Below are 25,221 nucleotides of genomic sequence, written 5' to 3' on the forward strand. Positions count from 1 at the left end.
CTTATTGAAGCTAAAAGCTGACCAAGAATTAAGATGGTGCGACGTACAACAGAAGGCATTTGATGAGATTTAAAGAATATATGAAGTGTCCGCCAGTACTAATCCCTCCACAACGTGGTAAGCCTTTTAAATTGTATGTGTCGGCCGATGGACCATACGATTGGATCGACTTTGATACAAGAATTTGAAGGAGAGAATGAATCATTTTCTATCTAAGCAGAAGGCTTTTGGATCTAGAAACAAGATATTCTCCGTGGAAAAGTTATGCTTGTGTCTGTACTTCTCATGCACTAAATTGCATCATTACTTGGTGACAGCTGAGTGCACCATAGTGTCTAAAGCCGACGTGATCAAGCATATATTGTTAATGCTAATTCTGAATGGAAGAGTAGGAAAGTGGATTCTGGCATTATCTGAGTTTGACTTGAGATACGAATCGGCCAAGGTGGTCAAAGGACAGATAATGGCTGATTTCATGATTCATCATCATGGATCTAATATCAGATATGTTGAGTTGATTGCCTTGGACGTTGTTCTTGATGGTTCATTCATGCAGGCAGGGTGGGCGGTATCGGTATCGTCATTATCTCACCCTGAGGGTCAAGTTTTGAATTTGCTTATTCCATCAAAACCAATGTCCACTGGTAATCAAGCTGAGTATGAAGCCATCCTCAAAGGAATTCAACTTCTTCAAGTGGTAAAGGCTGATGTTGTTGAAATATTTAGAGATTCTCAATTAATAATTAATCCATTGATCGACCTATATGAGTGCAAAGATGACATCCTAAGAAGTTATTACGAGAAGTGTCGGGATTTGATTGGTGAGTTCCCATGGTTACCATTAAGCATATTCCAAGGGCTCAAAATCAAGAAGTCAATCGATTAGCTCAGAATGCTTCTGGTTATCGGCAAATTCAAGAGATCTTCAATAGCAAGATTGTCGCTAATGACTGGAGGAGTGAAATAATGGACTATCTTAAAACTCATCACAGAAAGTCTCTAGAAAAGCTCAGATACAACTCCAATCAACTATGTGTTTGCTCGACGATCAGCTGTATTATAAGACTATCGATGGTGTTGCTCAAGTGTTGAATTCGGAAGATGCCAAGAGTCCTCATGGGTGAAGTTCATGAAGGAGTTTGTGGAGCTCATCAATCGGCTCACAAGATGAAATGGACTATTAGGTGGTCAGTCTATTTTTGGCGACAATGTTGGAAGATTGCTTTGAATATTACAGAGGGTGCCAGGATTGCCAACGATTCGGTAATGTTAGATATCACCAACATCAGTTATGAATCCATAATCAAGTCATGGCCGTTCAAGGTTGGGGAATCGACATAATCGGGCCAATTCATCCACCATCCAGCAAAGGTCATAAGTTCATAGTGGTGGTAACAGATTATTTCACCAAATGGGTTGAAGCGATCCCACTGAAGATGGTGAGATCTCAAAACATGATTCACTTTGTCTAAGAACATATCATTTATCGGTTCGGGGTTCCTCAAACCATCGCTACCGATCAAAGGAGCAATGTTCATATCTGAGGAGTTTTTAGAATTTTGCTACCGATACGGGATTCAAGTTACTGAACTATTCTCCTTACTATGCCCAAGCCAATGGACAAGTAGAAGCGTCCAATCAAACGCTGATCAAGTTGATCAAGAAGAAGATAATCGATCGGCCGAGAAAATGGCATTTGATGCTAAATGAATCACTATGGGCCTATCAGATGGCATGCCACAGGTCGACTAAGTGCTCTCCTTATGAGCTAGTTTATGGGCATACAGTCATTCTTCCTTGGGAAATCAGGACTGGATCATGGCGTATTGAGTTTTAAGAGAGCCTAGTAGCTGACGATTATAAGGTTTTGATGATGGATGGTCTTGAGGATTTGAATTGTCATCGGCTTTGTGACTTGGAAAACATTGAGGCTCACAAGCTAAGGATTGTCCAAATATTATGACAAGAAAGTTAAAGCCAAGTAGTTCCACGAAGGTGACTTAGTTTGGAAGCTGATCTTGCCAATTGGAACCAAAGACAGTGCATATGGCAAATGGTCACCTAATTGGGAAGGGCCTTATCCTATTACTCGATGCGTGTCGGGCCAATGCTTACTTCTACAAAACGCTAGAAGGTGAAGTATTCAATAGAGCACTCAATGGAAAATTTTTAAGAAATATTATGCTAGTATTTGGGTTGATGCGTGAACTGGCTGATTGAATTTTCATCGGACTTTCATAGCCAATATGGGAGGATGTCCGCCTTCAGAACAAAATAGGGCAACCATGATTTAGCCTGAGGAGAGATAGCCGATGCGGCACGCATCGCCTTTAGAACAAAAATAATAAAAACAAAATCTATCATACACGAGGAAACAAAAAGAGAAGATCGCTTCAAACATAAGGGGTTTATTCATTAGTTTCCTATTACAATCTAAGGGCCAAGAAACACTTTGTTCACAATGTCTCCGGCCGGAGAAGAGAATCTATGGTGTTAGCGGTGTTGGAGAAGTCCTCAATCAAGCTCTCATGATCTTTAGGATGATCGGTCGCTGGAAGACCATGGGGAAGAAGTCAAAGCTCGAATCTAGAGTAGACTTGCGCCACGACCAAAGCAACAGCAGCACCATGGCGAATACTATGAAGGGCGATCTCCCTAGCACGATTTGAGATATCGTGCAAGCAAACCGCCAGTATGGCACCCCTAGCGTTAACTGATTGTGTTGTATAGTCTGCAGCTAATTGAAGACTTTCCAGCTGCGCCAACAGGGCTGGCAAATTCAAAAAAAGAGCAGTCATAAGTCTATAAAATCAAGGTAAAAAGATGAGAGTGCACCCATGAAGATCTCACTTGAGATTCTAGCTTCAGCCTCAGCCAACCTCGTTTGGATGGTGTTGGCCCTGTTCTCCGAGATGGTAAGGGCATCTTGCATTGCATTCAGATGAAAGTCCATCCATCTGAGATCACAAACTACACTGGAACACAAGGCTCGGGCCTCATCTCTCTCCTCAAGATGACGACAAGTGTCGTCCCCCCGGTAAGGGCCAGAGGACTTCGAGGGCGAACTTATTAGGGGCCACCATCTGCGCGCCATTGGGGCCGATGATCGTACGGGGAGGAACACCACCACTCGAATTGGCCCTCCACGTATGAAAAGTTGAACTGATCTGTTCGTAAACCAAGAAACCACATTCATCCCTACCCTTGGAGGTGGAGACACTGGTGTGATGACATGAGTTCATTGGGGTCTCATCGGTGGGGTCACTTGCCATTCTCCATCTCTATGAGAAGAGCTGATGGTTTTGGATCTAAAAGACGAAAGAGACGGTTCACGCTGGAGGCGCAAAGGGCTAAGAGAGGATGGATTGGTTTCTCATCCACAAACCATGGCTCGTATTAATAGCCCAAGGGGATGCGATGGTAGACCTCTCCGAGGTTATGCGATCAAATCGATTATGGAAACGGGTCGGGTCGTCATTTCAAAGATTGAGGAAACGATTGATAAAGGATTTAGGAATGCGATGGATAAGATTCAAAATTTATTGCCTTCCATAATCATGGACACCCCGGATCTCGGAGGTCTATTGCGAAGAAAATTATACCTGAAATCGCCTAACTGGCTCGAGGAAGTTTCAGTGGATTGAAGGGAGTCTGAACCTCACAAAGCCAAAGAAACATGGACAGGAGCACATCGGCTAAAAGATGGAAGTAGCATTAGGGGGAAAAGATAAACAAGCCTATCAAGAACGCCACTGGTCTATTTCACAAGTTTCTTGGCATAGGCAGAGCAGACAAGATGAAGGTGCCCACACATTTGAGCCCTTGCAAACACTAGAATAGCCTCATACCGATGGTAAGAAGACTCAGGTGATATCACAAGAATTCTTCTAGCCACGGTGGTTGATTCCCTTGCTTGACAAGGTGCTAAAATGGGTGACATAATCGCTCTAAGCACAAGAATTCTTCTGGCCACAAAAGGCTTTTATGATGAAGCCATGATCCATGGAGGATCCAACAAAACTGGGAGAGCTCAAGAGAATAGAGATGAAGGAAGCATGGTTGAAGCTTGGAATTCTCCGATGGAGTTGGATAGATATTTATGCACGTCAGGGGAGTTGTGTCCAGACGCCCATGAACCAATAGTGTGCCCATGAAGCGTTGGAGTGGGGATGATGGCAAAAGAACAGCACGCCTATGAAGCTTATGAATGATGGAAAACATGAAGTGATAGAACAAGACCGATGGGCCCAGAGCAGTTATGTCAATCTCCAGTAAACAAAGACCAGAAACTTCCAACAATGGTACGGGGAGAAATTTCAGAATAAAAACCTTTTATCCCAAAATTAGGGGGCATGTGTGTGACACTGGTATTTGGTTCATTGCATGAGCCCCCATAATTCTAAATGCACCAAGAGAAGCCATGGTGAGAGCAGAATTGGCTTCTCAAAGACGATTGAACAAGAGTCAGCTAGATTCTAGCAACAACGTCATCTCAAGAAGACTCTAGCAGAAGGGGAAGCTTGGAAAACATGACGGACTCCACAGAAGGGGAAGCTTGGAGTTTAAGGTTATCTTAAAATTAGGATGTTTCTTTTCCTTTTCCAAATTTTTGTGATCGGTCTTATTCGACCAGGACTCATAGTCAAGTCTTGGGTATAAATATTAAACCCCAGCTATTTTAATAGACTTCTCTCGATCAACCAAACAAGTACCTTTACTTTTTGGGTTACGCCACCCCTTAGGAGTAGGAGTAGAGTAGATTTCGACGAGTTCTTTGGGCAAGCAGGGCTGCATTGGACGACCTGACCTCTAGCTTGTTTGTGAGTATCCGTCATGACTTGTATTGCTACTTGCAAGGCTGCAACAGATGACTGATCTCTTGCAAGTCATGGTATAAGTTAGTTATCGATCTATATTATTATTTGTAAGGCTGCAACAGATGACTGATCTCTTACAAATCATGGTATAGATTAGTTATCAATTTGTATCAACCTTTACTACAATAGACGACTGATCTCTTGTAAACATTGGTATTAATCAAATCAAAGTTATTGATATTGTGTTAAATAGTTTACTGTTTAATATAATATCATCAATTGCCTGATCTAGATTGAGATTTATTGGTCTTAGTATTCTGATCTATCGTCTGCTAGACATCTTTCACGGTTGAATTCGATCTTTGACGTTAGATCCTATTTGATGACTAATCTATCTCAATCTTGATCATACATGGTGGGTGTTTGAAGTCATGTTCTATTAAGAGATAGATTCATTGATCGCTAGTATCCGGTATGACTCCGCTATCAATGCTGCATCAGCCGACTCGACCTATTGATAGCGTGTCATATTGGACATTGTCTGCTAATAGATCTATCTATTAAGAAGACCATGGCGTCAACCACCTGCTATGTCTCCATCGGCTGGCATGAGCTCCCACGCGTATAATTTTGCCTTCATGATTTCTTTGTGATATAAGTAGATCTATCGACTGCTGGTCTCTGATCTAGGGTCCTACTGTCAATGCATCATCAGATGACTCGACCTATTGACGGTATAATAGATTGAGTCTAGTTGTTTGTAGATTTATTTATATCCAATGGTTGAGCTATCATATGCTATACGACAAGATCACTGGAATCGGTTGTTTTAGTCGATAGCCTATTTTATTGAGGATGTACTGGTATTTACAAGCTTTTATCTGTTTTCAACTTAGTTAAAAGCTAGTATATTTCTCACATGAATGCTTACACGCCTATCCTTACATCTTTTGCATGTTTTCATGATCATGGGCTAAGTTAGATCTATGTAACCGAGTAAATAATAAATGTCGATGTACTTATTTTGCTTGCATTACATTGTGAACATGCTGGATATCGACTCTCTAGTCAATAGCCTTATTTCATCGGCTAATTAGCCTCATATTTGGAACTGTCTGGAGAAACACTGCATATTCCACCTTAAATTACTGATTAATTTCTCTCCATGTCATTGTAGTGTCAAATTGACTGGCATGCCCCCGGTCATGACCATCCGGTCCAATATCCACCTTAAGTCAGAGAGAGCTTAGGATCTGCTCCACGTGGTTTCTCTCGGCTTGCTTGCATCGGCGGCTCCCCATCACTTTTTTGCTGATGACAAGATGCTTCTAGGCGTCCCGGCTACAGCCCCATGGGCTCGTCTCTCGAGCGTCCCTTGCACTTTAAGTACTTTGGGTAGCCTTGAAGCCCGGTGGGCCGGCCTTAGAATCCTCAGTGATGCCCCTTTGGGGGGGCCCAGACCATCGGCGGTGGGGTGGCCTGATCCAATGAAGGACTAGAGACAGGCAGGTACCTGCAAAGAAAACAGAATGGACACAAGAGAAGGAAAAGATGACATAGCTGGTAACGCAGCGTTGGGGCCATTTCGTTAGCGCCTTGCCGATCCCTTGCCAGGTCCTCTTGCTCTGTCCATCCTGTCCTCTCCTTGCTTAGGGGCCTTCTACGGTGGTTCTCCTTCAGAAAGGTGAAGGGTCCTAATATGGCTAGAGGGGGGGTGAATAGCCTAATTTAAAATCTACAAATCAACTAGAGCAATTTGATTAGTATAACAAATAGCGAAATGCAAAACTTGCTCTAGCTCTATAAGGGTTGCAAGCCACCTATCCAATAATTCTAGTTGTTATGATCACTAGGCACACAATCCACTAGGTCACTACTCACTAAGAGCTCTCACAATTGCTACACTAAAGAGCTCCACTAGATGAACTTAATCCACAAAGCAAGCTCTCAATTCTAGCTACACTAAAGAGCTTGCTATAACTAGTTTACGGGAATGTAAATTAGTAAGTGAGGTGATTATACCGCCCGCGTAGAGGAGTGAACCAATCACAAGATGAATACTTTATCAAACACCGGGAGAATACCAAAGGGCAAGAGACAACCAATTTTCTCTTGAGGTTCACATGCTTGCCAACACGCTATGTCCTTGTTGTGTCGACCAACACTTGGTGGTTCGGCGGCTAAGAGGTGTTGCACGAAGCTCATCCACACAATTGGACACCGCAAGAATCTACCCACAAGTGAGGGTAACTCAATGACACGAGCAATCCCACTAGAGTTACCTTTCGGCGCTCAGCCGGGTGAAAATACAAAATCTCCACACAATCACTGGAGATGGCCACAAACAATCACCAAACTCATGCCAATCCTCCTCCGCTGCTCCAAGCCATCTAGGTGGTGGCAACCACCAAGAGCAACAAGCGAATCCCACAGCAAATACGAACACCAAGTGCCTCTAGATGCAATCACTCAAGCAATGCACTTGGATTCTCTCCCAATCCTCACAAAGATGATGAATCAATGATGGAGATGAGTGGGAGGTCTTTGGCTCAGCTCACAAGGTTGCTATGTCAATGCAAATGGCTAGAGAGTGAGCTTGATCGGCCATGGGGCTTAAATAGAAGCCCCCATGAAATAGAGCCGTTGGGCTACTCACTACACTGAACACGGGGCGACCGGACGCTCCGGTCATATTGACCGGACGTAGGACCCTAGCGGTCCGGTCTTGCAATTGCCGCCACGTGTCCTCTCCTCTTTAAATACTGAGCGCCCGATCCCACCCGGTTAAGTGATGACCGGATGCGCTGTTGTGAAGTGACCGGACACTGGACCTCAGCGTCCGGTCGTTTCCAGTAAGCATCTAGAAGCGAGAAAGCACGACCGGACGCATCCGGTCATGCTCGACTAGACACACCCAGCATGCCGGTCACTCAATGTCATCATACGTCAGACTGACCAGACTCAGGCCCTGAGCGTCCGTTAGTTTTTGCGCCAGCGTCCGGTCATGAGACCGAAACAGCGCACCCCTTGCTGCCACTGACGGACGCGTCGGTCCAACTGAGACCAAGCGTCCGGTTCACATTACAGTGACCTTTGTCTTTTCTGTATAGGGTGGCCGGTGGCAAACCGTCGGACTGTCCGCACTCTACGGGCAGACACTCCACCGGTGAAGTGTTCTAACCCTTGCTCAAATGTGCCAACCATCAAGTGTAATCACCTTATGCACATGTGTTAGCATATTTTTTCACAAAACTTTTCTCAAGGGTGTTAGCACTCCACTAGATCCTACATGCATATGCAATAAGTTAGAGTATCTAGTGGCACTTTGATAATGGCATTTCGATATGAGTTTCACCCCTCTTAATAGTACGGCTATCAAATCCTAAATATGATCACACACACTAAGTGTCTCGATCACTAAAACAAAATGGCTTCTACAATTTATACCTTTGCCTTAGCCTTTTGTTTTCTCTTTCTTCTTTTCAAGTCCAAGTACTTGATCATTACCATGGCATCACCATCATCATGTCATGATCTTCATTTGCTCCACCACTTGGACTAATGCTACCTATCTCATAATCATCTTGATAAACTAGGTTAGCACTTAGGATTTCATCAATCTCACTAAATCAAACTAGAGCTTTCAAAAGGTTAGTAGGTGGTTAGCTCGGTCGATCCTTTGGTGCCGCCGAGCTATCGCTAGGGTGGCTCGGGACAAAGGAGATAATTATAGAGACAAGCGAAGCAAGAGGGTTGAGAGGACAGACTTATCTTGGTTTTTATTGTTGGAGAGATAGGCTGCGAAGGACGTTGGTAGGCGGGTCATGGCTCGGGAGATGGTGCTTCTAGGCGGATGGCTCGGCGTTGGCCTTCCCTCATGGGGAAAGGTCAAAACTCACCTTGATCGGGTCAACCCCTTCTGGGGGCCAAGTGCCTAGATGGAGGGGCCAGCCGAGCTACCACTACCGCCAGGAACCTTGTCCGCCTCACCAATGCTTAGTTGGTTGAGCGTTGCTGCTACCTTGGTTACTTCCTCTATTGGCGCCCTTCCTGCATCATGGCCAGAGCCGTCAGGATCATAGGGGCGATAAGCATGGCCGCTTGGGCGACGCAATCTTGCTCATAGTAGTAGGCTTTTTTTAAGCTTCCTTTGACAGTGATGACCCTATTTGGGCCAGGCATCTTCAGCTTCAAGTAGGTGTAGTTGGGGACAACTATGAACTTGGTGAAGCACGGTCGACCAAGGAGGCCATGGTAGACGCCGGGGAAGTCAACCACCTCAAAGGTGAGTGGCTCCTTGCGGAAGTTATCTGGCTGGCCAAAGGTGATGTTGAGCCGGATGCACCCGAGGGGCACGGCTTCCTTTCCCGGCACGATCTCGTAGAACGGCGCCTTGCTGGGGCGTAGGTTGCTGCGGGGGATGCCCATCTTATCGAGGGTGCTGGCATAGAGTATGTTGAGGCCACTGCCCTCGTTCATTAGCACCTTGGTGAGGCGTGTGGTGCCCACGATTAGGCTGACCACGAGCGGGTAGTGCCCCGAAAGAGGGACACTATCAGAGTGGTCTTCCTGGTCGGAGGTGATGGCCATCTAGGACCATTGGAGCCACGTCGAAACGGTGAGGGTGTGAACGGCATTCACCTCCTGCTCGGTGATGCGACGCTGCCAGCGGGATTCGTAGGCCTGGGAGCCCCGAAGATCATGAGGCAGCGCTCGGCTTCAGAGAACTCGATGTCTTCCTCTTGGGCGCCTCCCATCGGGCCACCGGCCTTCAGGGCAGGCTTCTAGTCCTTGCCTTACTGATCGAGGGTGCCGCGGATGTAGCCCTTCATGGTAGCGCAGTCCTTGAGGAGGTGTTTTGCCTACCCCCCGTGGAACGGGTAGGGGGCCTCGAGCGCCTTCTCGAAGTGTTCTAGGTGTGTGCGTCACCCATGGGGTGAGGTCTAGCCGCGCGGTCGGCTACGGCCACCATCTCCTCCCCATGGTGCTTCCGGTCCTTGTTCCTCCTATCGTGGCGTCGCTAGGATGAGGCAGGGTTGCCGCCGCCATCGCCTCCACTGAGGTGACCGGTGGCCTTAGCTTTGCCCCTAAAGTTGGCCTAGACCACCTCCTTGCCGGTGGCATACTGGGTGGTGACATCCAGGAGCTCCCTCATCATGCGTGGGGTCTCATGGCTGAGCACGTGGATGAGCACCTCGCAGGTCGTGCCATAGATGAAGGCGTTGATGACGTTGGCGTCGGTGATGTTGGGGAGCTCATTGTGTTTCTTGGAGAAACGTTGGATGTACTCCCGAAGGGTCTTGTCGGGCCTCTACCTACGCTTGCGGAGGTCCCATGAGTTCCCAGCCCAAGTGTACGTACCTTGGAAGTGGCCGATGAAGATGAAGCGAAGATCACCCCAGCAACGGAAACTGCTAGGCTCAAGCTACTCTAGCCAGGCTCTGGTCGAGCCTAACAGAAGTAGAGGAAGGTACCGGACGATGAAGTCATCGTCTGAACCCCTCGGCCTTCATGGTGAGGCGGTAATCCTCTAGCTAGTGATCCAGGTTGGTCTCACCGTCGTACCTAGAGTTGTATGTCGATGGCCGAAAACGCCTAGGGTTGGGGTCGCCCGGATCACTGCCCTAAACACCGGGGTGCTAAAGTGATCTGAGGCAACGCCCCACCCCATCGCACAGAGGTATGGGACTACACCTGAGCGTGGCGCCTGGCTTTGATGGTGTCATGGATGTCGTGGTCGTCGTCGATCCGGTGGCGCTGGGGGGGGGGACGTCGAGGAGAAAGGTCATGCCTTCACTCCTACTGAGGCTTGGTGCCTTGAGTCCATGGCCGATTAGAGTTGTTGCTAGAGGTGTCACCACTGCTCCCCCTACCTATGGGGCGTGAGCGTCAGAGCGGTCCCCATTAGGAGTGGCCATCATCTAGGATGGCAAGGAAAGCACGGCGTGGCACTAAGACGCCGAGCTCTCGGCCTGCTACTCGAGGCGACGCGAAGGAGCCACTTCACCTCATTCAGCCGCTCAATGGTCTTCGGGTCTAGTGTGTCAGAGATGTCTTCTAGGTGGAAAGCGGCGGCCGCCATGTTGTATGCCGCACGAGGAAAGCAAAGGCCGCTGGGAGCCCCCATGCAGGCATCTTCGTCGTCGTTGAGAGGGTGCACGGCTCGTTGTCGTGCAAGGTCCTACATTTGACACTCGAGCTCTGCCTCGACGGCCTCTAGGTCCACTGCCGAGCCCATAGGCGATCCTCCTTCTCCTGGAGGTAGGCCGCGTGGCTGTAAGGACTCTGGTCCGATGGCGTGAGCTCAGGTGCCTCCTTGACAAGAACCTCACCATCAATGTGGTAGCACATGCGTGGAGGGGCGCTATAGCCGACGTCGTCGGAGTCATACTCTGAGTTGCTCCCCGAAAGGATCTCGAGGAAGGTGCGCCGCGATAGGACGTTGGTCCACGCCACGCTAGAGAGGATGGTGCTCTGCGGTGCGTCGTGATTGATGAGGTGCTCTAGCTCCATTTGGAAGGACGTCGCCGTGTTTTGGATCCCAAAAGGTAGGTCTGGGAGATAGTACCAGAAGCGGTCAGGTGGCAGGAGCACCTCACCGGTGGCAATCTGGTGGTGGACGTTGGCCAGCATGTAGAACATGTGGTGGCGGTCTGACACGGTGGGGTTCGGGCCCAAACCACGCCGGATCTGTCGAACTAGGACATCGAGATCTGCTCCTAGAAGTCCTGGCGGAGGGGGTGACACTAGGGGCTCGTTGCCCATCGACGTAGCCCATGGAGTGGATGAAGCTCGTCGTAGCAGTCGGCGACATAGGCTAGGCTCCCAAAGTTGAGGACCTGGCTCGGAGCGAAGGCGCTGGCCGTGATGGAGAACTCACCGAGGAAGCAGACATCGCCGTTAGGGGCGGTGTCGCTTGCTCCAGTGACAAGGCGGGTGGCTCTGGCCACTATAGAGCCTGAATCGCACTTGACGTTGCCTCCTACTTGGCGTGTCAGCTGTCGCGGGGTCAGAATCGCGGCAAGCATTGTTGTTCGAGTTGGTGTCAGAGTACGGGTATCTGGTGGCTCGGGTGGACTCAAGAACATAAGAATCACAGAGAGGACACAATGATTTATCCTGGATCGGGCCAATCAGTGTCCTATGTCCAACAGCTGATGATCATTATACTCAAAAGCACCCCAAATCAGGGGGTTACAACAGGGTTGTAGAGAGATTTGGTAGGGGGTTAGCTCAGTGCTAATCCTAAGGTTGGCTCACCACCGGTGGTGCCTTCCCCTTGTCGGAGAGGAGGAAGATGACGACGGGATGCGGTGGAGGAGCTCTCGGTGCCCCTCGGTGGATTGCCTTGCTCTCGGTGTTGAGCGGAGGCCAAGGAATGGAATGGAGTCGAATGATCTGTCTTCTTCTCTCCCTCCCCTAGGTCCGACCTTATCCCTTATATAACGAGATAGATCAGGTACATGGCGGTTTGGGGGAACTAGTCTATGGTCGACATGTGCCAGAGTCCAGGAGGGCCTTGTAGTGATGCGTTGTGGACCGTGGCGGTGTCGTGGAGCTGAAGAAGCCTTGGGTGCTGTCCGACTGTTCTATTCTGACACTCTGCATGTCAGGTTGTGTCGGCTTGGACCGGCCTCCCATAGGTGGACCTTCTGGAGTCTTCTTGTCGGTGAAGGTGGTCGGCTTTAGGGGCTGACGCGTGGGCTCGGGGGCCTTCGAGCCCCTGGAGGTCGCTGGGAAGCTTTGTCTTCTTGTGTCACGCCCCGTGTATGACCTTGTTGGAAAAGTGGCCGGCAATGCTATGACCAAGGGGCAGCGCCGGGGAGCCCCCGAGCCCCGGTAGCTTGGAGCATGTCTTCTTGCGCCCAAGCCTTGGCTGGCATCGTTGGCGGGGTAGGAGCCAAGGGCCGGGCCAAAGTGTTGTCGTAGATCGAGAGTCTCGGGGCTCGGGCAAGCCCCCGAGCCCCAAGCAGAAGTCGTGGTGGAGTCAGCCTCGGCTGGGCTTCTTCTCGAGAGGGTGTGTGCGAGCGTACCTGATGGGTATAGCCCCCGAGCCCCTGGCCGATGGTCGGCCAGGGGATCTTCTTCGTTCAGAAGCCACTGGACCCGAGGCTTAACATACCCATATGTTAGGATCTCGTCACATAGCAAACCCAGCTTGCAGCAGGGCAACAAGGAAACAATCCATGTAAGATGTTCATAACTTCGTCTCCTCAAGTAGTATGAGTGCAATAATCAAATTTAACATGCAATTGTGCTGACCTAAAAGCTGATCTCCAACCTAGATTTACATTAATTTTGGGAAGATTTAAACCATAGGATCACGTTCTTTTTGAACTGAGGGAGTGGTATTTGAGTTTGGGAAAAAAAATTCGTTGTCAGCTGGGACTCGAGAGCACTCCCTAACAGGTTGATTGGATCTCTTCAATCAAAATATATTTTTTACTAATGCATCGATGTGTTTAGAGATAGCACGCTTTATATTACGAGATATAAATAAAAGTGGTTTGGTCTTATATATTAGGACTGAACAAAGTCATTAATGAGTTCTCAAGTTTTTGGGGCTGTATTTACCTGAGGTTAAGCCCTTGTTTAGTTCGTGAAAACTTTTCTCAAAAAGTACTACAGTACCTATTACATCGAATCTTGTGATACGTGCATGGAGTATTAAACGTAGACGGAAAAAAACTAATTGCATAGTTTGGTTGGAAATTGCGAGATGAACGTTTTGAGCCTAATTAGTCCATAATTGAACACTAATTGTTAAATAAAAACGAAAGTGCTACAGTAACCCAAAATCCTAAATTTCGCGAACTAAACAAGGGCTAAATCCCCAACGCTTTGGCTCCTCTCCTTTGTCCTCTCTCACTGACCACGGGAACTGGAGACACCGATGTCGAGCATAGCTAGTCAAACCGATCGGCTGCTGCCGGCTGGTGTCCCATTTCGTACTGCACGCCTCCGCCGGTCCGCCCCCGATGATTGCGGCTACAAGAGGCGGGCTCAGGGGGCCCCGACTCCTCCTGTCCGTCGCCGTCCTCGTGCTAGCCATTGCTCTCGTCTTCCGCTCCCTCACCCCGGCAGTCCCGCAAATGGCCGACGACCTGCCCACCTCCATCTACGACATCACCGTCAAGGTGGTTGTTGCCTGCAGATCTGCTAGGCGTTATTCCTCTTTCTCCCTTTCTCCTCTCTGCTACTTGCTCAGCTCGTTGCTATTTGAAAGATTCGGGTTGTTTTTGCTACCGTAGTGAAATCCTGATTTAGATTGGAGTAATTGGTGACAAGATGGTCGCTTTGCTGTTCAAGATACCTTTCTTGTGAAATCGAGTTTAATACTGAAACCTGCACTGACGTTGGATGTAAACGGGACGAGGTAGAAAACTGAATTTTTGACCTGGGGGAACTGTTATCTTAATTCAAATTGCGTGGAACTCTGCTTGTCTCACTGCAAAGATGTACTGTTGGGTGGACCTGTCAAAAGTGAAAAAAGTGTCGTTTGTCCTTATCGCAATAGATGTATGTGCCTTTTTTTCTCTTACTTTGCGTTATTCTATCAGGAACTTCTGCGTCATTTGCTGGCGGCACCCAGCACAGTAACATAGGCATAATGTTTCTTCAAATTTCATAGCTGTGCATTATTACCTGTGACCTCAATTTACATATTATGGTCTTTGCCTTTGCAGACTTGTTTCTGAACTGATATTTTGTTCTTGTAAAGGATATTAGGGGTGATGACATAAAACTGAGTGAGTATGCTGGAAAGGTTCTTCTTATCGTCAATGTTGCTTCAAAATGGTAACTTTTGAAACTGAACTTTGTTATTTAACATTGCAATCTAGCCTACATCAGATCATATTAAACATTTAAAAAAAATATATCAATGGTCTTCTGATGAAAATGGATGTCCCTTTCTCCAGGTTTTAATTTATTCATTTGAGCGAAAATCATATAGATTGTTAACCTTTAGAGAGTTGAAATGAATACTATATCCTCCAAGGTTATTCATCATGCTGTATCTATTTTCCTTAACTTGATAGGATAGAGTTATCTTGCATCTGTCTTGAACTCAACTTGTACTATGAATTTGAGTTGCTGTACAGTATAGATAATTCTGCTATAACTGAGAGCCAATGGCTTCTGTGTGGCCTTTCAGGAAGGTGAATCTGGCATTTTATATTCTGTTCTTAGACGGATGTATGTTTTTGCTTGTTGCTGGCTGTACCTATACACATATTACTTACTATACCGCAGACTACTCATGTTGTAAACAGGTCACTCCAGTGTAGCAAACTTGTGCGTTGTTGTACATGTTTTCCCCTGTTCAAGTCATAGTTGTAAGATTGAATGAAGATGCCTCAAAAAATAGATGCTAGAGCAATGTTTTATTTTATTTCACAATTGAAACATATGTGGAACTTGTGGTTCATTGGTTTTACTTATTTTGTAGTGGGCTAACAAGTTCCAATTACAAAGAGCTAAATGTCTTGTATGAGAAGTACAGAGAGAAAGGTTTGTTCTTTGACTATAGGGTTCTCATGCAGAATCATACCTGAAATAATATGAAACTATATCTTTCCTTTATCAAAATGAATTTATCTCATTTCCTTGGCTTCCTTTCACTCTTGCATGCAGGCCTTGAGATACTTGCATTCCCATGTAATCAATTTGCTGGTCAAGAGCCTGGCAGCAATGAAGATATCCAGGAGACAGTTTGTAGCAGGTTCAAAGCAGAGTTTCCTATTTTTGACAAGGTAAGCAATTTGACCTGTGAGCTTTTCTTTTGCAGTAACTAACATATTATGAATTCAGAGTTTTCTATCATACATCTGAATATGTGAAATAAAAACAACCCACATTGCTATCTCATGGTATCCTAGATGATATTGGTTGCATGTCATATCAGTTGTCATTCTTCAGGGTTCGTTGACGTGATTGCTATTTATTTTAAATTGGAAGTTTGTTATAATCAAGTTGATTGGACCAGGCAGAGATGTGAACAGAGTAGGAAATTTAAACATTCCTTAACCCTTGTTACTAGTGTTTTCGTTTCAGAAACCTGTTATGCATGATGAGTACAAGAAAGCATGGGGAGTAGGAAATAGCGTTGAGAGTGGGGTTTGAGGGAGGAGTGGCAATGGCGTGACCAGCATATGGTCTCCGACTGGAGGAGGAAGATCAAGAAGAGGGGTGCACAGGGAAGGGGCCATGGCACTGTGTTAGAGAACAGTACCCCCAGTGTGAACTGTAGCAGGGGCAGAGGATAGTGATGAGGATAATCTCTTTTTCCTTGCTTGATACGTCCTTTTGTTCCTTTCGTTCCCCTTTGTTCCCTAATTTCCTAAACCGAATCTCAGGGCGTGTTTGGATTTTCTCCTGGTGCATGGAGCTCCCCCAGGCATCCGATTTTTGAGTCTGGGTTGGAGATCCTTACCTGGCTGGCTGGTGTCCTGCCTGGCAGTTGCCAATGAATACAGCCCCTTATTGCATGCCAAATCAATGACAATCTCACCTTGGTGGGGATGGATGTCAGCCCTAGGGCACCTCGGGGCGTGCACCCAGGCAGGGAAGGCAGCCACCATGCTGCATTGGCTGCTGCCCTCTCCTGCTGTCCTGCAGACCCACCTGATCCACTTTGCATGGTGGGTTTTGGACCAGCTAGTTTTCTGAAACTATGATAATTGAAATGAAAAGGATCATACATTGTGAAGCTTACTTCATAAAAAAGGGTGTACCCAGTGCAAAGAGCTCCTGCTCTGTGCGGGGTCTAGGGAAGGGTGTCAGTGGCAAGCCTTACCCTCGCCTGTGCAATGCGAGGAGACCGCGACTCGAACCCGGGACCTTCCGGTCACAGGCGGTAAGACTACCGCTTGCACCAGGCCCGTGACAACTATTTTTCTTTAGTCTTACATTGTTAGTCTACCTAATGGTTTATGTATTTATGGTCACAGTTAAAAATGTTTGAATGGCAATGTCATGAGTTCTAGAAGTTACAATTGGTGGGAGTAGTAAATTTTTGGAATGGAAACAGAAACAGAAGCAGAAACAGTAGGGGAAATGACTTTATAGTTGTTATATCATGGAAAGCTAGGAACTATTCAAAATATGGAACCGAAGAAAGAAAGAAAAAGGTGCTTTACAAAGAGGAAAATTAGCTAATAGAAACTATCAAGCCAAGCCATTAATCTTGTGTTCTCTCATTTTATGAATCCGAAAGAAGCACATCGACAGGAAGGCCTTTTTTCAACAGAGACAGATTGGGCTGCTTGTTGCCAACTATGTACTATGTATACTAACCTCCATTTCAAAATAACTGACAATTTGGACATCACTATTCAATGTTTCACCGTTTGTCTTTTCTGCAAATATTTATACAAATAGCTAGTTATAAATGACATGTTTAAAGTAGTTTTGATAAGAAATCCAGTGATACTTTTCTCGCTTTACTTAGCTCAATCTTTAGCAAATATTGCTAGTCCAAGATTGAACAGTGAAGGTTAAAGTTGTCAAAGTTCTGTTAAACTTTAGTAAGCCATAAGCTTATAGCCTCTAAATATAACTTCATTTGGCATTATCAAGCTTCTGAAAATAAGGAATTCATCAACAATTTTGAAGCACCTTTTTTTACCTAATTTTCCAGTTTTGACTATATTTAATTTTACCTACTAATATATTATGTGATATATGATAAGCACCTTATATTCACGGTTGATTAGTAACATATGCACGAGTCCAAATAAGCTTATTTGGAATCAGAGTGACTATTTGATATCCCCTGGTTCATCGAAGGTACATGCCAATCAGATATAGGTGCGCACTTAAAAGTTTGTTCACTTGATTTCTCAGATTGATGTGAATGGTAAGGACGCTGCACCATTGTACAAGTACTTGAAATCTCAGAAAGGTGGCTTCCTTGGCGATGGTATTAAATGGAACTTCACCAAGTTTCTTGTTGACAAAGATGGCAAGGTTGTCGAGCGATATGCTCCGACGACTTCTCCATTGAAGATAGAGGTTTGTTTCTCCACCTAACTGCACAGCTGCACATATTGGGCCCACTAAATGAGTCAATGGTTTTTCATTCTCGTGGTTTCTTCTGCAGAGTGACATCCAGAAGCTTCTTGGCACTGCATCATGATTTCATTACATGAATTATGTTCCCTGAACTCTGTATGTCACTGTGTTGTAATTTCATTGAAAATATGGAGCTTGGACATCTGTGTCAGTTTGCAGTTCTCTCAGTTGAAAATTATGATGTTCTAGTATAAAGAAACTTTGTTCGATGTATAGAATGTTATTTGTGTATTTTACCTTGTTATTGATCAAATATGAAGGTCACTACAGACAAATTGGTCAGGACCATGCCACTTGATAATATGATGTTTGGCTGGCACACATGCAAAAAAAAAAAAGTTGTCCTGTCTCCATACTACTTTTTTCTAAAGACTTTCATGATACTTTGGATGTGAACTTGAAGCGGCTGGAATCATTACATCTTGTCTCAATTGACTAAAAAAAGGTGAAACCACATGTGAAAAATTGCGCATAATATAAAGTGAAATTCGGGCATGGGTCATGGTCATCACAAGTCATGCAAGCTGAAGCATGGGGACTGACATTTAGGGCCTCTTTGGCAAGGCTCATACGGACTTTAGCTTCTCCCATTCGCGACACTATAGATGCACTGAAGCAAAGAGCCTTCTTCCAAAAGATGGAGAAGCTGGTGAAACTAGGTTTTAGTTCCTCTTTGGTAGGGTTTCACCTAGCTTTAGCTTCACTATCGGACCCTCTTTGGTAGGGCTTCACCCAGCTTCGGCTTCACTACTGGCTACTATAGCATATAAGCCGGTTGAAACCACAAAACACCGGCTTCAACAGCTATCTAGTTCAGCGCTTGCGCCTGCCCACACCAGCCCTCGGCGCTCGGCGTCCTACCCCCAGCCCCCGGCGCCCGCCCCCGTGCGCCAACGACGTAGGCTCCCGGCGCCCGCGCCCGGCCCCCGGCGTCCCGCCCCCGCACGCCGATGACGCAGGCTCCCAGCGCCCCGTGCCCGGCCCCCGGTGTCCCGCCCTCGCACGCCGACGACGCAGGCTCCGGCGCCCCGCGCCCGGCCTCCTTGTCGTCTTCTCTGCCACCGGCAAACACTCTTCCACTTCTCAAGCTCCAAGTACCTATCTATCTATGGATATATATATATAGACCTTGCGCCATGCCATCTCGTCTGGGGCTTAGACCTACATCTTGGTACTGGATGCCCTAATGTTCTTCTTTAATTGGGCGTCTTAATTGATTGATCGGTTAATTCTGCAATTAGAAACCTGATTTCTCTATTTCTTGAGATCAGGGACTCTTGATTTCTCTGTTCTAAGATGGGATTAGGGAAAAAACCATTGTCCCTGGATTTATCCTATCGCTGCCTAACAGATTCAGATTTTATTAATATTTGACAAGACAATGCAACCAGCTCAAGTGGCCGAGCTTATTATATTGATTGAGAACACTTATGAAATATAAAATAATAACAACCTGAAACGACCATTTGCCCTAAATCATCTCTAATCTTTGACGACTGAAAATTATTAACATCATTATATCTCTTTTGGTTGCAAGTGGTGTCCACTTGCCACGTCTACTAGTAGCTTATAAACATATGCACGATACTCTCGATCGTATGAGTTAGGTTTTATTTGTATCCTATAAGCTAATTGTTAGCTGTTAAAAGTAGCTCTGATGGATCTAAACAACCTAGCTAACCTATAGTCTAACTAATAGCTCAAAATAAATTATTTAGCTAATAAAAAATATTAGTTGATACTAAATAAATTATTTATAGTCAATGCAAATTATTATCTGGTGTTAATATGTTAGTTAATATTTAGCTAAATACTACTAACTATTACCTAGAGGATCCAAATAGAGCTAAGCTAATATGTTAGTTAACAGGCCGCTAATAAAAAAACTATTAACTGGTTTCCTCCAATAGTTAGTTGTTAGTTAATAGCCCGCTAATTAAAAAACTATTAGCTGGTTTACTATTTAGCTAAGTACTACTAACTATTACCTAGAGGATCCAAATAGAGCTAAGCTAATATGTTAGTCAATAGGCCGCTAATAAAAAAACTATTAGCTGGTTTTCTTTGATAGTAGTGGTTTTGTTATATGCAAAATGGTGTCACTCATTAGTAGTGGTTTTTCATAGCTCCAGTTTGATATGTTCTACAATGTGAACTTACTCGATTCTTTTTTTTAGCATTGTTGAGACAGAGTTCTGTTTTGAGGGCAAAGACAGAGTTCTGTCATCCAATTCTTTTGGTAGTTTGCCCTTGCTTGAGTGTCTATATCTCATTTCTGATCCTCTTTGTTGTGTTTTTTTTACGAAGGAATCCTTATTGAAAATAAAGTTTTGGCCTCTTTGTTGTGTTTGTCTCTAGGATAAGAATGTCTTGATAAAAAGTTTATGTTAACCTTACTCTTCATGCTGCTGAGGTGGAATATGAGAAACAGTAGTTGAGCAGGACTTGCTGTATTCGGTCATGTCTGGTTCAGGATGCTAGTTTATCACACTATCCTTTTCTGTAGCTATCGATTACAAAGAAGGAAGGAACTAACTAGGCTAACAGAAAATAGATGGAAGGAAGAAGATACTCTGGATGCCCCCCTTTCTACTTACTACTACTACTTGCTACTCCTAAGTGGCTGCTGCTCTTACTCTACTACTACCACTCCTTCTTTGTTTTTTTTTTTGCTTATATACTGCTGGTGTGTAGTGGCTGCTGCTGCTGCTGCTACTACTACTTCTACCACCACCACTACTACTACTACTACTACTCCTCTTACTACTCCTACTACTCCTCCTCTTACTACTCCTACTACTCCTCCTCTTACTACTCCTCCTCTGACTACTCCTACTACTCCTCTTACTACAAGCTACTCCTAAGTGGCTGCTGCTCTTACTCTACTACTACCACTCTACTGCTACACTTACTCTACTCTACTAATTTCTACTTACTACTACTACTTGCTACTCCTAAGTGGCTACTGCTCTTACTCTACTACTACCACTCCTTCTCTGTTTTTTTTTGCTTATATACTACTGGTGTGTAGTGGCTGCTGTTGCTGCTGCTACTACTACTACTACTACTCCTCCTACCACTACTACTACTACTCATCCTACTACTACTACTCCTCTTACTACTCCTACTCCTCCTCTTACTACTCCTACTACTCCTCTTACTACTCGCTACTCCTAAGTGGCTGCTGCTCTTACTCTACTACTACCACTCTACTGCTACACTTACTCTACTCTACTACTTTCTACTTACTACTACTACTTACTACTCCTAAGTGGTTGTTGCTCTTACTCTACTACTACCACCCCTTCTCTGTTTTTTTGCTTATATACTGCTGGTGTGTAGTGGCTGCTGCTGCTGCTACTACTACTACTCCTACCACTACTACTACTACTCCTCCTACTACTACTCTTACTACTCCTACTACTGCTCTTACTACTCCTCCTTTGACTACTACTACTACTCCTCCTCTTACTACTCGCTACTCCTAAGTGGCTGCTGCTCTTACTCTACTACTACCACTCTACTGCTACACTTACTCTACTCTACTACTTTCTACTTACTACTACTACTTGCTACTCCTAAGTGGCTGCTGCTCTTACTCTACTACTACCACTCCTCTGTTTTTTTGCTTATATACTGCTGGTGTGTAGTGGCTGCTGCTGCTACTACTACTACTACTATTACTACTACTCCTACCACTACTACTACTGCTCCTCCTCCTCCTACTACTCCTCTTACTACTCCTACTACTCCTCCTCTTACTACTCCTACTACTCCTCTTACTACTCGCTACTCCTAAGTGGCTGCTGCTCTTACTCTACTACTACCACTCTACTGCTACACTTACTCTACTCTACTACTTTCTACTTACTACTACTACTTGCTACTCCTAAGTGGCTGCTGCTCTTACTCTACTACTACCACTCCTTTGTTTTTTTTTTTGCTTATATACTGCTGGTGTGTAGTGGTTGCTGCTGCTGCTGCTACTACTACTACTCCTACCACCACCACTACTACTACTACTCCTCTTACTACTCCTACTACTCCTCTTACTACTCCTACTACTCCTCCTCTTACTACTCCTACTACTCCTCTTACTACTCGCTACTCCTAAGTGGCTGCTGCTCTTACTGTACTACTACCACTCTACTGCTACACTTATTCTACTCTACTACTTTCTACTTACTACTATTACTTGCTACTCCTAAGTGGCTGCTGCTCTTACTCTACTACTACCACTCCTTCTCTGTTTTTTTGCTTATATACTACTGGTGTGTAGTGGCTGCTGCTGCTGCTACTACTACTACTCCTCCTCCTCCTACCACTACTACTACTACTACTCCTACTTCTCCTCTTACTACTCCTACTACTCCTCCTCTTACTACTCCTCCTCTTACTACTCCTACTACTCCTCTTACTACTCGCTACTCCTAAGTGGCTGCTGCTCTTACTCTACTACTATCACTCTACTGCTACACTTACACTACTCAACTACTTTCTACTTACTACTACTACTTGCTACTTCTAGCTACTAACTATTGGCTGTTGTTGCTTTTTTTTGCCAAATCTCCCAAGACTCGCCTAGGACTCTATTGGTTTTTTTTTGCCAAATCTCCCCTCTCCTCTCCTCTCCTTTGTTTTGTCGATGATGAAATTGTCCAAGCCCATACATTATATGGAATGTGAGCTGATGATCAAGAACTTGTGAGGAACTTGGCATCATTAGCAGCTGCCCCTACATTACCTTCTCTCTTCTCTGTTATGATGCCTTGATGCTCCAAGTTCAAGATCAGATGATGATTGACATGTTTCTAAGGCCTCTACCACTACTACTATTCTTTTTTTATGTATTGTTGTTTTATAGGACTACATTGGTTTATAGCCCTTTTTGATTTCTTATACCTTCTCACGTAACTAAAGCACACTTTCTTGCATCTGTTAGAACAAAGCATAAAATAATGTCGCAGACACCAAATAGTGTAGCCCGATGCCCCGAGCATGATAAGCACCCAACCAATGAGGAGCAAGCACTAGAGCACCAGCTAACTCAGGAGCAGTTTGATAACGAGTTAGAAAAGGATCTAGAAGTGATGCTTACTCAGGAGCAGTGTGACAAGGAGGAAGGGGGAGCAGAAGGAAGAGCAGGAGAGGCTGCTGAAGGCGAAGAAGAAGAGGATGATGATGATGATGACTCAGAAGAGGGATATGAAAGTCCTGAGGATCCTTTTCCACATGAAGCCAGAAGGAGGCCAACAGAGGAAGATTTGGACAAGGATTTTGACCCAAACGAGGAGGTAGGGAAAAAGCCTTAGCTTGTAAATTTTGCTAAAGCTTTGGCTGTGTTACCTCTGCTAACACTTTGACCTATCGTATATACAGGTCCCTCCTAAAACTTGGAAAAGATGACATCGACGTCCACGACATCTCGCTGGATAAGACGAAGTAGAGGAAAGGAGAGTAGAGGCAACAGCCATAGAGACGGACCATGATGCCTCTGCTCCACAACCTCAAGACACAACCATGACTACCAAGCCTAAGAGGAAACGAGGGGATAGAAAAGAAAATCTATATCCAGATAAGGCATGCTATGTGATAATGGAGGTCGGGCCAGCAGGGGAGATCCTTGAGCCGAAAGAGTTAAGAGGACGATTCTGTAATGCGATCGAGGCCCTAGTAAGAGATAAATTGAACCCAGCAATCCCTAACTGAAAAGAGGTACCAGAGAACACAAAGAATGCACTATGGGATAGACAGCTAAAGCTCAATTTTAGATTTCCAAATGGTAAGCACGAATTAGTAAAAAATGCTATCAGGATGATGGGAGAGTCATTCCGATGTTGGAGGTCAGAGCTCAACATGAAGTATATCCAAAAGGGGTTAACTCCCTTCAATGAGTTTGGCAAAATAACTCCTAGTCAATGGGAGGAGCTCGTGGCTTAAAAGACTTCACCGGAGGCATTGGAGCTCAGTGCCCGTAACACCGAGCTGGCAAAGAGGAACAAACACCACCATCATCTAGGCCCCGGTGGCTACTATGCCAAGGAAGAACAATTTAGAAAGATGGACAAAGAGGCCACAGCTGCTGGTAATATCGATGTGACAAATTTGAAGGTACGCTCAAGGAATTGGATATATGCGAGGAGTACAGAATCATCCGGCAGTAATCTTAAGTTTGATAAGCCGGAGACCCAAGAGGCAGTATCAAGGATACTGAAATATGCTGAAGACAAGGAGAAGGGCTCATTCAATCCTTCTAGAGAGAGGGACGAGCTTAGCCTTGGCTTGGGAAACAAGGAGCACATAGGCCGCATTAGAGGGCTAGGGAAAAGGATGATCTGGAAGCAAGGATTCAAAGAGGACAAGCACATGTACAAGAAACATGGTCAAGACCGAGAGACTAGTCTTGAGCTCCAAGTGAAGGCTCTAGTTATGAAGGCGCTGGAGGAGCAAGGACTGTCTACGGAGCCATGGATATTAGTGACGCCACCAGGAGAACTGGCATTAGTTGGCAGCCCTTCGAAAGTTTCTAGCAGCCAAGGTTCCACTACAGCCACAACCCCAGTCGATCGCATATGGGAACCAACTAGTTGCACCTTGGTGTTTCTCAGCGACCGGTAGAACACTGTGATGGAGATGGCAATGGGTGTCGCACATCCTCCTAGTGGCTTACACCACAATAATAAGATACCGCCAGACTACACTAGGGTCGAGGTGCATACAGTGAAGCCCGAGTTCATGCAGTGGAGGATAGACTACGTAACTCCTGAGGGGCTAGTGTTACTCAGAGATGTTATGGGGCGGTTCATCCTCTGGCACAAACATGACATTATATTGACTGCTTCTTCGTCGCCTCCCCCTCTCCCAAATTTGGAGCGAGTTGTTGAGGTCGGGGAGATATTTTTACTATCTCGTGACCCCCACATTCCTGAGATGCCACATTCTTCCCCACCTCCTAGCGAGCATGTGCCTGATGAGATGTCACAACCTTCTCCAGCTCATACTGAGCAAGTGCATGATGAGATGCCACAGTCTTCTCAACAAGCACAACCGATACATGAACAATGAGTGCCTCCTAAAGAAGGTAATGCATAAGAAGATGAGGGCGTGCTTGAATGGGAACTTCAAAAGAAGATTCCAACCAACATAAGGCCAATTTATGTTCCGATCAAAGATGTCTTGTCGGTGTCCAAGTGGTATTTCCAGGACTAGTTCAAGCCTGAGAACCAAGTTAAAAAAGTCCCATCATGGGGTTCTGAGGAGGCCGTCACTAGCAAACTCCACCAAATTACAAAGCAGTATCCAAATGTTAATGCCATCGAATGGTCAAAGG

At 45.6% G+C, this 25,221-nt stretch overlaps 2 protein-coding genes across 2 annotated transcripts; one reads left to right on the forward strand and one right to left on the reverse strand.

Moving 5' to 3' along the window:
• Nucleotides 1-8,852: 8,852 nt before the first annotated feature.
• LOC136533984 (uncharacterized) lies at nucleotides 8,853-9,407 on the reverse strand. Its single transcript, XM_066526493.1, has one exon. The coding sequence runs from the start codon at nucleotides 9,405-9,407 to the stop codon at nucleotides 8,853-8,855; it is 555 nt and encodes a 184-aa protein (XP_066382590.1).
• Nucleotides 9,408-13,713: 4,306 nt separating this feature from the next.
• Nucleotides 13,714-18,109, forward strand: LOC136533985 (probable glutathione peroxidase 2). The gene is made up of 6 exons (XM_066526494.1): nucleotides 13,714-13,954; nucleotides 14,539-14,615; nucleotides 15,268-15,329; nucleotides 15,453-15,571; nucleotides 17,664-17,831; nucleotides 17,920-18,109. The coding sequence occupies exons 1-6, from the start codon at nucleotides 13,796-13,798 to the stop codon at nucleotides 17,953-17,955; spliced, it is 621 nt and encodes a 206-aa protein (XP_066382591.1). The 5' UTR covers nucleotides 13,714-13,795; the 3' UTR covers nucleotides 17,956-18,109.
• Nucleotides 18,110-25,221: the final 7,112 nt, after the last annotated feature.

The sequence above is a fragment of the Miscanthus floridulus genome, unplaced genomic scaffold (genome assembly GCF_019320115.1).
Source record: "Miscanthus floridulus cultivar M001 unplaced genomic scaffold, ASM1932011v1 os_1394_1_2, whole genome shotgun sequence".
Lineage (NCBI taxonomy): Eukaryota > Viridiplantae > Streptophyta > Magnoliopsida > Poales > Poaceae > Miscanthus > Miscanthus floridulus.

Excerpts from the sequence above, each read along its gene's own strand:
- LOC136533985 (XM_066526494.1), top strand. The coding sequence starts at position 13,796 with ATGATTGCGGCTACAAGAGGCGGGCTCAGGGGGCCCCGACTCCTCCTG. Across the intron at positions 14,616-15,267 it reads GTCAATGTTGCTTCAAAATG|TGGGCTAACAAGTTCCAATT; the intron begins GTAACTTTTGAA and ends CTTATTTTGTAG. Across the intron at positions 17,832-17,919 it reads CTTCTCCATTGAAGATAGAG|AGTGACATCCAGAAGCTTCT; the intron begins GTTTGTTTCTCC and ends TTTCTTCTGCAG.
- LOC136533984 (XM_066526493.1), bottom strand. The coding sequence starts at position 9,407 with ATGGCCATCACCTCCGACCAGGAAGACCACTCTGATAGTGTCCCTCTT.